Below are 16,011 nucleotides of genomic sequence, written 5' to 3' on the forward strand. Positions count from 1 at the left end.
TGTGAAAACAGTGTGTACAGATGTGAACACGGAAACGTGTAAGTGTGTACCTGTCAGTGTCTGAGCGTGCCCCCTTCAGTAGGTGAATATGCATGGCCAAGGAAATGTGTTCACACAGATGTGCCTGAATGCGTTTCATTCTGTTTGTGTGAAGAAGTTCTGGATGTGATTGCAGATGTGGCCATTTCATTGTGAGTTTACAGAGATCTCTTTGTGAATGTCTGTGTCCATGCAGGTGTACTGTCAGTGCATGAAGACGTGTATGTGTGTCCATGTGTGCACGGACAGATCCATACCTTATGGTGTGTGTTTGTGCACACTAATGTGCCTGATGTGTGCATGAAAATGGGTTTGTGTTTGCTGGGATCAGCGTGCAGATTTATTTTATTTTGTTTGTATTTGTGTTTGAGTATAAATCTGTGTATGTACGTATTTATGGGTGCACATATGAGTGTGTATGCGCATGTTAACATGAGCTTGCAGATTTATTTTATTATGTTTGCATTCATGTTTCTATATATTGTATTAGTGTATGCAGATTTAGCGTACGTACTGTATGTATTTAGGGGTGCATGTGTGTGTGTGTGAATACCGTGAGGACTGATTGAGGTCATTGATCTTAGGTAGAATGCCTAGAGGGGGCTGGGTGGTCTCGTGGCCTCGGAACCCCTGCAGATTTTTTTTTTTTTTTTTACTCCAGCGGTTTGGCGTTTTTTTTGTTGTTTTTTTTTCTGTCCTCCCTGGCCATCGGACCCTACTTTTATTCTATGTTAATAATTGTTCCCTAATTTTAATTCTTATTTGTTTTGCATTTTTTTCTCTTTCTTCATCATGTAAAGCACTTTGAGCTACATCATTTGTATGAAAATGTGCTATAGAAACAAATATTATTGTTGTTGTTCATGGACGTTTAAGTATGTTAGCATGAGCTTCCAGATTTATTTTATTATATTTGCATTAGTGTTCTATATAAATCTGTGTGTGTATGTGTGTATGCAGATTTACTGTATTTATGTATTTATTTATGGGTACAGATATGTGTGTATGTGCAGGGACGTGTAAGTATGTTAACATGAGCGTGTAGATTTATGTATTATGTTGTGCCCATTTAAACCTTTTAATGTGGGCCAGTTTGAGTTTTTATGGTTTTTGATGCAAGCTTCTATTTCAGTCCCACATATTAAATAGATGCAAATACAAAAATTGCGTACAAATCGCTGAAGGTTCCAATACTGAATATATTCTAAATATTTTAAGCCTTGGGAATGGTAGGAATGTGAAACTATCTTGAACTAGTGGAAGTCCTATGAGTCATACGGTCTTGAGGACAATGAAACTCTGACCTGCATGTATGGCCAACACAAGAATGGATTGAATACATGACCTGAAACTAATACTTCCGTCTTCAAGAGTCCCCTCCATGGACTCCCATCAGATTTCTTCTTAATTAAATGGTACCTGGTGCACAGGGAAAGGAGGCAGCAGATCAGTTTTCTTAAACTTCTGGTGATTGTCATGTAAGAGCCACAACAGTCCATATATAGAGCCATTCACAGTCAGTCTGGTTTCCAGGAGCAGGACTCATATGTGTCACATCACTGGACACCTCCCCTTCTGGCACCCTCTAATTCGTGTGCACTTTTCTTTATTTCATTTTTCCTAAGCGGGTGGAGGGGTTTTCCTTGGCAGGGGCTGCTTCATCATGACTTTAATGCATGTATCAAGAAAGCATTAATACTCTTTGACAGCGGTTCTGGAACATGAAGCAACTGCTCGGAGAACCTGAAGATAATTAATGTGCAAAAATTAGTTTCACACATTGTTGGTCTTTCCTTCTTATTAATCATCATGTCGCCACTGGGTGACAGGTTTTGATCCCGACAAGGGCTTAGTGACTCTTAGGGGCTCAGGCTTCTTAGAAACTCGCAGCTTTTGCCACTCCTATTCTCTAAGGCAGGATTGCTTCACACAGATTATTTGCCACTTTTGCCGCACTGTACTTTGCTCTTTTTTTCATTATAATTAAAACTTTGTGAAGCTTTCCAGAGTATTCCTCCCATAGCCTCCTGTGCCTGGTTTCCATTTCAGAATTCTTTAAGAAATCCAATTCAGCCTATTCCAAAAAATGAAACTTGACCGTTTTAACATGTCTGCCTCAGGTCTTTATCTTTCTCATTTCGAGGCTAATGCATCACACATTTTATAAATAAATAAAATGGTTTCTTTACTCGGTGCGGTTTTCAACTGCTGGAGTGCCGTCAACTCCCTTTAATAAGATGCAGGTTTTTGGATAATACCTCAGGTGCATAGTTTCTCCAGTTATTTGTGAATTCTCCTTTTGGGGTTGAGACCTTTTGTTGTCCAGATGGTCATTCATGTTTGGATGTGAGGGCTGCAAGTCACTTTGACTTTTTCACAGTGCAACAGCGGCAGCAGTGCTGCTGGTACCTGCCACCTTCTGGTTCTTCATTGTCAGCCGGGCAGCATGGCACCCTACAGGATATGCCATTGGAGTGTGTAAGGCTGCCAACTGGGACTGACTCACTGTGTTACTGCAAGTGACTCACTTAGCCTTCCTGTGTTCCATTCATAGAAACATGGAAGCCCTGACATGGTGTCAATTTAGAAAGGGATTTCTGAAAGTAAAGCATGTCGGCAGCATGGCCCTCTAGTGGCTAGCTAGGTCATTTGCTGTCACTAATTCTATTACTTTTTTATTTTGTCACATCTTCAGCTATACTGTACCTCTCTGAAGCACCTTGAAGTGGTGAGAACTGTGAAGCGTGGCGTACAATAAAGGGAATAATAACAGTAAACCATGAGGCGGTTGTACTGTGAGAGACACCTGGCCTAGCAGTTACAAACAGGCAAACGTTCAAATGTGGCTCTCTGTGAAGGGGGCTATATAAAATACTGCATCAGACAGTGCAAAGCACATCTCTGGCTTAACGGTGTAACCTAGGCCGTGCCACTCAGTGAGAAACATGCAAACCGGTGACTTGTAAGAGTGGACAGCATTAACTGCATCATTTATTGAAATGACTGTCTTTTGCAAGCAGATCCTTTTGGGAAAGGAAGAGTCCAGAGGTTGACTAGTCAACCATTCTGAAAGCTGCGTCAAGAAATAAAGATTGAAAGTTGTTTGTCCTAGTTTCTAATTAGATGTTGCAAGAATCAGACAAACAAGGTCAGAGTGTTGGGACACCTTTTGGTGAACCTTGTATAACGGAATGGTCTTCAAATTCAAAGAAACGCATGTAAAATGCAAAAAACAACCTATTTAGAAGCAAGTCCCTTTCAACGACTGGCAAAGATGGCACTTCTTCTGGTTATGATGTAATCGGGCAGGAAGAGGCAGGCCCAGGAAGTGACATCAAGGGAGAAGAGCTGTCAATCTCCCTAAAGAGAGATTGTTATCACATAGCGCCACCCCCTGGATCGGCAGAGAATTCCCATCACCATAGCCCGGCTTAAACTGTTTCCTCTGTGCACGCGCATGACAATTGATTTTAAAACACACGTGGCACACTAAGAAAACAGATCTTTTAGGCACAGTCTTGTAGTTGTAATAGAGTTAAAGTGTAAAGTGCAAGGCCTCTTGTTCCAGCCTCAGCACATGACTGTGACCCTGAACTACTGAAATATTAGACTCTTCAGATATTGCGTACTGTCTACTATATAATATAACACTCAGGCCTGTGTCCAGTATCTCAGAGCAATCTGAATGGTCAGTTTGGTTTTGGTGTCATGATGAAAGAGGAAATGTAAATGTAAGATGCACAAGGAGGAGTAAAGGCATATGAGGCAAGCTGAGAGAGGTGCCTTCAAAGACAAGAAGTATTAAACTGGACAGGAGATGAGAAAGTTCGTTATTGAAATAGTGTTTTATTGTGTTATCAGATTAGTTATGACAAGCACTGAACACAAAAGGTACAAACTAAACTCTTTGATTCTTTTCTTAATGAGGAATAGGCACAATTGCCAAAACCAGCTGTACAACTATTACTTGTAACCTCATGTCTTGCTGTCCATATTGTACCCCATGTGTTCAACCCTAGACACCTCTATGGCACTTGGATTGTCTCTACCTCCAGACATTTACTATAATCCAGTTTATCACCAATACAGGGCTTCAGGAAAGCATCCTCTTGTGCCCTTAAGTTACCGCAGTTTGATAAGGAATTGGCAGTCTAGCATCTCGGCACACTAGGAACAATCAGACAGCGATACTAACTTTATGCGTTCCTTTAAAAGTTACATTTATTTGCAACAAAACCAACATCAGCAAATATAAATGTTATAAAGAATCACACAACCCGGGTGGATTCATGCTGTCCATTTGCAACAGCAAAATGTTGGTGGCATTTTCCCTGATGATCCATTTTCTAAGTTACAAATTACATATCTGTAATCGAAAAATGAAAAGCTTTGTAGCCAGAGGCAGAGCTCCATGAAGTGTCCATTTCGGTTTTAAAAAACAGCAGCAGATAGAGAAAGGTTCCTCACAATTGACCAGCAAATGAGCTGAGCTTTTCGCCAAAATGGGTCAAAAAGCATGAGAGAAGAAAAGGCTCCTTGCAAGTGTCAATAGCAGCAACTGAGAGAAAGCTCTTTTTGAAAAATATTTGAATAAAAGGCAGCCATTGCCCAACCCACACACACACACACACACACACTTCTTGCCAAAAATAAGAAGACACATAAAAACATCTGACTTACTTGTTTTCATCTCTGTTAGCTGAGCACACCAGGTCATGTATGAGTTTTTGCAAAACACAAAAAAGGTTTACAGAATCATTATCAGTAAGCTCAAGGTTATTTTCCTGTAAGGGACAAAAACTGCACAATCTAACTATGAAAATACTCTGACCCCTGGTTCAACTTGTAGCTTTCCCAGAATACACTGCACCTCTGTTCATCTTGACAAGACTTTCTGGCTAGTGTGTCTGTCTGCTGAGACCTGTCAGCTGAAAAGGTTAAAGCATCCATTAAACAGATGGACTTTAAAGCTCATGACTGCTTGTTCCACTCTCACTGCTCTGTGACTGAGCCTGCTAAGAATGGAAGTATTGGACTCAGGATTATATAAAATAAAGCCTAAAATTTATTTGTGCTTGTTTATAATGAGGTGGATTGTAAAGCACAAGGCTATTAGATTTTGTGCTGAACACTAAGAAAGGCGCTACACAAAGCAGACCTTAAAGGCGGCTTCTTGTAGCTGTTATGGGGTTAAACTGTAGAGTGCAAGGCTATTTGCTTCTTTCTTAACACTGCGTGCACTGCAATAAATGACAATATTGGACTGAGGAGTTTGAAAGATGTGAAAATTTGTATTAAAAAATAAAATGTGCAGGCAATCTGACCAAGCGGGTAATGAGATGGTTTGTAAATTGCTGTTTAACCCTGATTGTGTCGCTAAACATTCATTGCTTGAGGTGGAAAAAGAGAGAATGTTGGGTGGGAGTTTGGCATATTTTAAACATAAAAAGGTGCTATATAAAATAAAACTTGACAGGAATTTAACCTATGGGCTATAAAGTCAAGGCAACCTTTTCTGTCCACTGCATTATGTGACTCTGATCAAGGCCAACTAGTGCAAAACATGGAGGTATCGCATGCTACAAAAGTGGCTTTGCAAGGCTGCCCACTCCTGACCCTGAGTGTGATGTCACTAAACCTCTCAGTGTGAGTTTCTGCGCCGTTTTTCCCACATTTGGCTCTCCGATGTAGGCATGGGAGTCATAGGCATACTTTGAAGGGTCATTTCTCTGGGTTGTTAAGGAGCTGGACTATAAAGTCCAAGATTGCCCGTTACCTCTGACTTACTGTTTAACACTGAGACAGTCATTTAATCTGCCAGTCCTGCAGTTGGTACTGTGTAAAAACAGGAGACTTGGCATGGTGACTTTTGAAAGGTGCTGTATATTGTGAGATAAAGCTTGCAGGGATCAGGACCTGGTGCTAGGCCACTAAGTGGCAGTGCACATGGTTGAGAGTTCATTGGCCACTCCTGATTGCCTATTTTATCATACCATGGTGTTGAAACGTGGAAACCGTCACCTTTAAGCCCTAGTGATTTGTAAGTCACTCACCAGATAAATGTACAAATGGGTCTTGAGCCTCCTTGTGCTAGGACTGAGTTTTTGTTGTACTTGCTTATGCCACCTGCCATTCCATCTTCAAAGATCTGTGGCATTGAAGGTTGGAGAGTCTAGAGATGCATGTCACCGAACACATCTGGGAACATCTGGATGGGAGCTCTGAAATAATAAAAAAAGAAGCAGGAAAAGACAAACTCTCCATTATTTGGGAAAATTTGGACCAAGGGATGATTAAACGAAAAACATGCAGATTGCTTGCCCTGAGGGCCTTAGACTCAACAGGGTATTCATTTTCACGTGCAGCATAACAAACTACAACTTGTACGTGGTAACAATGAAGCCTATTGTGGTGGCGTGCCTCTGATGGGTTGGCAGTCTTGTGCAGCTTGATGCCGAAGATGCAGAGAAAATGTGCCCTGAGTGGAGGGAGAGTTCCAGGTGGAGCGCATCTAGGGGGCGCCCCAAAAACATTTTGATAAAGAGTTTGAAGTGTTTAAGTTGTTTAAGTGAAGATATCTTTTACTGAAGGGCACTATATGGCATTAACGTTGTTTGAATAACTGATGACTGACTGACGGAGTGCTTTGCATACCAATTTAGAGACTGAAAGTAAACGTTTTGTTTTCTGCTAGCCCTGTAGTAGAGGCCATTCCAGCCTACAGTGGATTCAGGGCTCCTTCACTTTCTGCACACTTTGTCATGTTGAAGATATCATTTTAAATGGATACATTTTCCATTCTCTCTCTGCAAGCTACACTCATTAACCCATAATGACAAAGTCAGTCAGTCATTATCCAACCCGCTATATCCTAACACAGGGTCACGGGGTCTGCTGGAGCCAATCCCAGTCAATACAGGGTGCAAGGCAGGAACAAATCCTGGGCAGGGTACCAGCCCACCACAGGGCACACACATACACACTAGGATCGCCAATGCGCCTAACCTGCATGTCTTAGGACTGTGGGAGGAAACCAGAGCACCCAGAGGAAACCCATGAACATACAAACTCCATGCAGGGAGGACCCAGGAAGCGAACCCAGGTCTCCTGACTGCGAGGCAGCAGCGCTACCACTGCGCCACCGTGCCGCCCTTAATCACAAAGTGAAAATGTGTTTTCAGAAAGTTTGGCAAATTTGTTAAAAATCAAAAATTGAAATTTCTCATTCATATTATTAAGTCACTTAATTCAATACTAGCTTTGCACACCTGGGTTTGGGCCGTTTACCTCATACGTCTTGACAGATCATCTCATGCTCTTTTAGACTGAATGAAAACCATCTGTAAACTGCCAACATGTTCTGCGTGGTTTACGTCTGGGACTTCAGGATTGTGTTGGCTGTATACTTCAGGTCATTGTGCTCAAAGGTGAACTGTTGCCCCAGTCTGAGGTCCCGTGCACTCCGGAGCAGGATTCCTTCAAATGCTTCTCTATATTTGGCTGCATTCATCCTTCCTTCAATTCTGACTAGTCTATCTGTCCCTGCCATTGAAGAGCACCCCATAGCATGATGATGCCACCACCATGCCTCACCACAGGCAGGTGATGAGCAGCGCTTGGTCTTTGCCAAACACAGTGCTTGGAGTTCTGCCCAAAGAATTCAAGTTTTGTCTCATCAGTCCAGATAATCTTTTTCCTCATCTACTTATTGTCCTTTACATTGTCATATACGTATAACTCAGGATGGCTTCCATCTAGCCACTCTACCATAAATGTCTGATTGGTGGGGTGCTGCCAAGATGGTCATCCTTCTGACAGGTTCTCCCATCTCAGCAGAGATCTTCTGCAGCTCTGTTAAAATGGTTAAAATGACCAGTGGGTTCTTGGTCACCTCCCTGACTAAGACCCTTTCAGTCTGGCCAGACAGCCAACTCTAGAAAGAATCCTGGTGTTTCCAAACTTCCTCCATTTCACAAATATCGAGGCCACTGTGCTTCTGGGAACACTTGAAGCTTTTCAGATGGTTTTATACCCTTGCACAGATCTGTGCCTTATCACAATCTTATCGCAGAGATTTTCCTTGGATTGATGACTTGGGGTTTTGTCCTGACATGCAATGTGTGAATTGTGGCACCTTCTATACAAGGTGTGTGTGCCTTTCTAAACTGTCCAATCAGTTAAGTTTTCCAGAGGTGGACTCCAACCAAGTTCTCAAGGAGAATTAAAGCAAACAGAATGGAGCTGACCATAATCTGGAGTGATACAACAAAGGGTCTGAATACATCTGATATGAATGAGAGATGTCAATTTTTGATTTTTAAGAAATTTGCAAACATTATGGCCTTTTGAATTTAGATTGATGGATAAAATAGCAAACCTATCCATTTGTACATAATTAAATCTACAACACAATAATGCGTGAAGAAAGTGAAGAGGTCTGAATACTTTTTGAATCCACTGCATATTGAGTGAATGGAGCAGAAATGTGCTTCACGTCAGCAAAATGAAGACAGTACTTGTTCTCCTATGAGCCCTTTCCTCATTGTGTACTCACCTGCCATATATAAATCCAGTGAAATGTGACATCAATTAAGAAACATTTGTCTGCAAAGAGCAATTTTCACTTACCTAGTGCTAACTGCCCCAGAGGCGCAGTAATATTCTCTCTCACCTCACCTTGCTATAGCAGACAACTAACGCTGACCCCCTGGGCCATACAGGCTCCGGTGGGCAGCCCGCTTTCCTCGATCTTGTAGGAGCTGTCAGAATTGAACAGGCTGCTCTTCGCTTGTCATAACTAACTGACTGACATGGACAGCCAGACGCGTGCAATGAGTTGCTTCAACCTGTCCATCTGCAAAGACTCTCGGCGTTCTCGTTAATTGGCTGTTCTGGGAGAGATTTCTTAAAGTCGGATGCCCTGTGCTGAACGTGTCCATATTCTGGTACTTCAAAGTTTGTGAGCCTGACTATGATGTGTTCTCCATTGAGGCATAGGTCAATCATTTATATCGTATAGTGTCCATGGAATAAACAGCATTGAGTAAGGAGCAAATTCAGTTGTTGTCCACATTTTAAAATCTCTTCAACATTACAGCCTTGGTGGAACTTGGAGCTGATCCCATCAGCAGCGGGCACAAGATAGGAGCCATTCCTAAAAGACGTTATAGTGTTTAACAGGACATACTATAGCCAGACCAACTGAGAGATCTCAGTTAACTTATTATGCACATACCTGAGATGTGGGCAGAAGTCAGAATCTGAGCAAAGAGACAACAACAATGTGCAAATTCCACATAGAAAGCATTCCAGTTAGGAATCAACCTAGCAATGACAATGCTACTCTCAACTACCATGCACCCCCCATCAATAGCTTACGTTCTCACCACCACACCATTTAGTCCTGAACAGGGTTAAAAATATTAGTCATTAATATAAACACATTAAAGAGATATTATTATTGGCAGCATGGCGGTGAAGTAATTAGCAATGTCCTGGTCACACTCTCCATGGTGTTTGATTATCTCAGATGTTTGCATTTCTGTTCAACTCTACTATCCCAGCATCACTTGAGTCATTCTCAGCTCTAACTGGGCCCAGTAAGAATGAGGACAGATGTGAGTGAATGAGTGTGTCCTGCGCCAGACTGGCATCCCATTCAGGGTTGACTCAGGCCTTGCACTTAATGTTGCTGTCGTTGACATATTATACTGTATGCATGGATTATTAACATAATCTTGAAACCTGCTTTATCAAATTCATGGGTGTGGAGGGCCTATGCCTAATCCAACAGCACTGGGCACAAAGCAGGATTCAGTGCATGACATGTTGCCAACCATTCTGCCAGACATAAAGACAGGTCCGTTTAATAAGTGACCAAAGATGAAGCACAGTCAGAAAACAGGCCAAAGTGCAGTGGCGGGAATATAGATGATCAAGTTGCAAAGCCAAAAAAGCCTGAATTAGCATAAGCCGCCCTAATCCATGTTCATAAAACAAGTAATGATTTACTTCAGAAGGTAGAATATTTGAAGTATTAAAGTGTGTACTTTAATTTAAATGTTTAAAATCTAAATATTCTCAATTGTAAAAGACATTTGTCATTTTTCTCCCTCTGATGGACGTCCACAAAGGGCTAGTTCCCTAGTAAAGCATCAAAAATATCATATTTCTAATCACTGACCTAAAAATAAAAATGACTCCCCACATGCTTATGTTTGAGATTCGTCATTTTTTTGACTTTCTGGAAACTGATTCTTAGATGGTTAGGGCCACTGGAAAAGAATCAAATATTAAACATATTGTCACATTCCTGATTAGTAAACTCACTATAGCATAAAACAACACTCCACAGGCCAATATGACCGATCCACGTTTTTTCAAAGTTTGGTGAAAAGGACTAACTATGACCCCTTATATCCCATTAGGGGGTAAACTTTTGGGGTCAGTTGATTTGTTCTGCACATCTTCAAGTCTTTCTTATCATTTTTGTTGAAGACACCTATTGGTTTACTCTTTATCACAAGTGTGTCATTTCCTGCATAAAATATGGCTTACAAATGAGGGGTTTTGGGGCCTAGTGGACAAAAACAGGGGGGGGGGTAAAAAAAAGCTAGACGTCTTGCATAACTAGACATGAAGACAAGTTGAACAGTATATCATATGTGGGGTTTTTCTTATACTAGTTAGTCCAGAGGCACAGGACAAATAAAACTAAGTAAGTAATTCTTATAAACAAATATCAATAAATGTAACTGAAATTAAAAATATTTAGCAAAAAGATCCTAAGCTGGGAACACTGAACACACAAGAGCCTATGCACCATGAGGTTTGTATTGAATCCGTAATCTTGGCCAACCATAGAGTGTGCTGTGCCTGGCTTTATACTCTCACGTGCATAATGTCACGTACCATTACCACTGGGCGCTCGTTCAAAGCTACCGCAAACAACAACTAATGAAAGAAAGCAATTCTCCAAAAATCAAAACACCCAAACAGCAAGAAACAGCACAGATATCAGTGCTGTAGGGAGTGTTTTTTAAACTATGGGTGGTCACAAGCTATCTCTAATTGGGTCTCTCCAACTTGTGAATTACAATCGAAATGAATGAAAAGGTCACAAACAGTTTGCATAAAGCCTTACGATGGGCTGCCGTTTGCACTACTGAAACAAGTTCCCGGACTTCGTTCATAGGTGGTGATTCTAACACAAACCCCCCCCAAAATCACCAGATGACTATTGTGGAACGAGCCCCGGACACAGACAGGCAGACATGTTAATTTGCACCACCACACGTTTATTTACACTACTATTTACAAAGTCTTGTGCCACGCAAACCCCAATCTCCCCCAAAGTCCAGGCCAACCACACTTTGCCTTCTTCAGACTGCCTCCTTCTCTCTTTCTCCGACCTCGTCCTGCTTCCACCCGACTCCAGCCTCGAATGAAGGGAGGCGGCCCCTTTTATTCATACCATACCCGGATGTGCTCCAGGTGTGCACCGGCAATCTTCCACCCGACACCCCCCAGTGTGGCGGAAGTGCCGGCTGTCTCCCCGGAAGCACTCCAGGTGTTCCCTCTCTTCTTCCCCCCAACACTTCCTGGTGTGGCGGAAGTGCTGGGGTCCAGGGTCCATCAGGCACAGGGACGCCCCCTGGCCCCAATACAACCAGGGCGGTCACCCGCTCGTGGTCTGGAGGAGGCATGAGCCCTCCTCCTGTCTCCCTGGGCATCCCGGCCGGGTAGGAACTTCAGCCGGGTGCCACACTATCAGTGATTCTCCAAGGGTAGAAGGACATCATTAGGTAGCGGTGACTCTCCAAGGGAGATAAGGACAACAGTCAGCAGCGATGCTCTAAGGGGGAAGCAGCATGATGATTGGTTGGAATTACAGGTCGCAAATACATGCAATAGGACAAATAGGGTCGCAAGAAAAAAAGTTTAAGAACTACTGCGGTAGAGCCTAAAAAATGTAAAACTAGACCAGTCCATTGCATGCACTCACACACACTGCCACACTCATACACATGGGGCACTAACCAGTATGCCACTGTGCCACCCATATTGTTATAATTATTATTATTACTGGGCTGCACTGTGGTGAACTAGTTAACACGAACCTGGGTTCAATGTTTTCAGCACATGAAATTTCCATATTCTCTTCTCCCAAAGACATGCATGTTAGATAAACTGGAGTTGTCTACCATACACTGGCCTGGTGTTCCAGCCTAGGCTGGTCCCTGACTTGCATGCCGCACAGTAGAGATATATTCCATCTGTCTTTGACTCTGTAATAGAATAAGCAGGGGTACTAACCTGAGCCCAGTGTATCCAGGATATGGTCTTGGTAGTATCAACCCAAAGTAAGAGCAAGCCTTGGTCAGGTCACTGGTCCATCACAGGACATATTAATTCAGCTCTTGGCCGGTTTAAATTTGTCAGATTACTCACTGTGACACATATCTAGCGTGAAGCTCACCTCTTCAAACAGAAGACACGTAAACTTCTCTTCAGTTTGTTTTAGGACTCCATTAGTGAGGAGTTCACATCTTCTTCTTCTTCTTCAGTTTATTCCTGTTTCCTCCTACTATCCAATACTATGCATGTTGGCATGATTGCTGGTACAACTGCTCCAGTATTTGTCACTATAAGCACAGATGTGTGCCCTTAATGGAGTGGTGTCTCATCCAGAGCATTTTTCTCCTACCTTGATAGCCTGCTGTTCTCCTATTCTATAATAATAATAATCTGAGTTATGATAATGGAAAGATGAAAGGATAGTTGTTTACTATAAATGAAAGAGTTAAAATTATTAAAAAGAAATATGAATGTAATAATAATTTTGAAGGAAGTGTGTAAAAGCCTTTAAAGTGACCAGAGGGACTTCTAGGACTTGGAGTTGGAAATGTCCCCAAGCCACTTCCTGCCATCTTGTTTAGCGACGACTGCTGCCAAGGGACAGCTTTTTCTTGACTCTCATGTAAGGCAGAACTGCCAGTCTTTCCCAGGGTCATAAATATAAAATGAGTGCTGCTGCTGACTAACAGGTGCCTTGCTTTGCATTATGCATCGTGTTGGCTGTTTTGTTTGCAAGCTCACGCAGATGAAAAACATAAAGATGTAGCTTTGATTTTTTTTTGTTGTGTCTTCTTTGCCCTTAGCCTGCCCATCAGGGTCATTCAAGCCCACCCAAGGAGATGAGTCGTGTGTCCACTGTCCAATCAATAGCCGGACCACATCAGAGGGAGCCACAAATTGTGTGTGCCGCAATGGGTACTATCGGACCGATTCTGACCCACTCGACATGCCATGCACAAGTAAGTGTCTGCTAGTTTTTGCTTTTTTGTTTTTTTTTTTTTTTTGCCGTTCCCCATTATTACATGAATTAGGCCAGAAACACCAGAATTTGGGGCTTAAGATAAATCCTTGTTAAGAAGAAGCCTTTAAACCACAGTGCATCCTACTGCTGGCTATTTTTGACCTCCTGGAGAAATGAGCACAAACCAGCGGAATCTTTGCTAATGAAACCAGCTTAACAAATCATCTGCCCAAGGCTGTTCTCAGAATAGTAATGGCATATAAAAGAGTCATTACTGGGAGGATGCCATTGTGTGTGCAGTGTTTGAGAACTTCCATGCACAGAACAGCTGTTTTAGGCGCATACATAAAATAATAGAAAAATTACACTGTGCTGAGGGCTTTTAAATCCTGTCCCCAGCCTTGGATTTTAAGAGATCTCTCAGCCTCAGGCAATTTGTCATTATTCCCTTTGCCCAGTGAGATGCCCCAGCCACTTTTCAGTGTGTTACTGATTAACTTGTTCCATATTTGTGCTTAACTGACTTCTCCAGACTGCAGCCGGGGGACAAAGCAACAAGAGAGAAGCATTGTGCTTCAAGGCTTGAGAGGTTTAGTTTGGCCAAGGAATCAGCCTCCCCTTCCAAATCCTTCCATGTACCATAAAGTGGTTTGGCAAGCCTGAAACAGGGAGCCCCTAGAGGATGTCCCGGTTTACAACATTTTCAGTCTGTCAGTATTGCCCCACCATTGCTTCATACCTGAAAAGCTCATCTATTTGGGAACAACACACGTCTGATCCAGAAGACTCCACAGCAGTGCCATATGCAGGGTGTGATCTTCAAAGTGCATCTTTTTTATTCCCACAGAGAGTAACTAATCTGAAAACAAGGCAAAATAAATAAAAACCTCAGAAGTGGAAGAGAAAAAGAAAAGACAAATTATATGTATGGAAAAACCCACCAAGCAGATGAAATTAATTAGTGTGATTAAATTATTAAGACCGCCATGCATGACTGCAGCTCTGAGTGTTTTTCATTACAAAAGAAAGGAAAAGAAGAATACTGTAGATTTGAACAGCCTGACACCAGGGCGGGCGGCACAGAGGCACTCCAGGGGTCCTGGCTTCCGTCCTGCACTGAGGCGCCTTCTGTATGTGGAGATGCCATGTGGAAGCTAGGACTTCAAACCCTGAGGTTGTTGGTTCAAATCCTGCCACTGACATTGTGTGACCATGAGCAAGTCACTTCACCTGCCAGAGTTCCAACTGGAACACCAGAAGAAAATGTTGCATAATACAGTGAAATGATGCAGAGCCCAATGCCTGCTCCTCATGAGCCTCATGCAGAAATCCAGCATGGCAGAGACAAACTGAATGACTAAGAAGAAACTGAGTCCTCAGCTTTCATTGTGTTTAAAAATGACGGTGTGGCCTTTGACAGTCATGCAGTTGTCTGCCACTCCTGCTTACTCTCCAGGTAGCCTGGTTGTCTGCCCCGAGTCTTTACCTGCTAGATATCTGTAATGGATACTTAAATGGGAGAATCTTAGAGATGTGTCCAGGGTCAGGGGAAGGCGAGCAGTACCATTGTGATGTCCCAACACCCCTAAGACCCGAGCTCTGTTTTGAAGGGTAGGCACCCAAAGCTCTTCATGGATGGCCTGCCCACCACTAATCCTGCCAGCCCTCTACAGTGGATTCTATGGAGCCATTTAGTACTTAGGGAGAATAAGAATGGCATCATGCCACCATCTCAAAATGGTTTGGTTTATCCTCTGTGTATGACTCTCCATGCCACTAGTCTTGATTCTTTTTCTTACAGTCACAGTTAAGGCTCATCTGCTTTGTACAATACAGCGCCTTTTTACTGCCACTGCAGACCTTCTCTAGAACTTCCACACTGTCACTGTGCAGGGGGAGGGAAGCAGACGGGTGCACAAAACCAAAAGTACAAACTGCGTTTGTCAGCTAATACTCAAACCGTGTTTAGTCATGCAAGGTGAGGAAATCATTGACCCACAGGGCTCCCACCAGGCAGCGATTTGAGCAGGAATGCAAACTGGCGTGTGCAGAATTTGTAACAGGCAACACGTTTCACTGGAGTGGCAATGAGGTGTCAGGGGCATATGGGTGACTGGGATACTTAAAAAATGAAACAAGTTCCTCTATCCATCTAAGTTACATGTCATTTATCGAGCATGGAGCCACAAAGTGCATAGAACATGCCAGGAGTTAAAATTCCACATGTGGTTCCAAAGCCTTTTTTTGCCATCATTGCCTTTTTATACCATATTGTCCATAGTTGGTTTTACTGTACTTTCTGTTGATTTCATTGCCTATAACATACAGAGCTCTCCCTAATGTTTGGGACAAAGACACATTTTTCCTTGATTTAGCCCTGTGCTCCACAGTTTAAAATTACAAATCAAATAATTCAGATGAGATTAAAGTGCACATTGTAGACTTTCATTTAAGATGTTTTGCTTCTAAATAGTGCCCCATTTCAGGGCACCGTAATGTTTGGACATAGCAATGACGGGTATATTAAAGCCATGATATTGAGTACTTTTTTGCAGTGACTGCTTGAACTACACGCTAACTTACACATATGTACTTAGGCTTATAAAAATAAATGGCCTTTTTAGGCAATCCTATTGTTCAAACCATCTTTTACA

The 16,011-nt window shown here is 42.4% G+C and overlaps 1 protein-coding gene across 4 annotated transcripts in view; it reads left to right on the forward strand.

The window, feature by feature from the left end:
* The window catches only part of LOC114656266 (ephrin type-B receptor 2), a 482,289-nt gene that overhangs the window by 340,189 nt on the left and 126,089 nt on the right, over window positions 1-16,011 (forward strand). For all 4 annotated transcript variants that reach the window (XM_028807771.2, XM_051931087.1, XM_028807772.2 and 1 more), the window contains exon 4: window positions 13,200-13,355. In XM_028807771.2, coding sequence (XP_028663604.1) covers window positions 13,200-13,355 — 156 coding nt within the window. The remainder of the gene's footprint in view (window positions 1-13,199; window positions 13,356-16,011) is intronic.

The sequence above is a fragment of the Erpetoichthys calabaricus genome, chromosome 8, assembly GCF_900747795.2.
Source record: "Erpetoichthys calabaricus chromosome 8, fErpCal1.3, whole genome shotgun sequence".
NCBI classification, from domain to species: domain Eukaryota; kingdom Metazoa; phylum Chordata; class Cladistia; order Polypteriformes; family Polypteridae; genus Erpetoichthys; species Erpetoichthys calabaricus.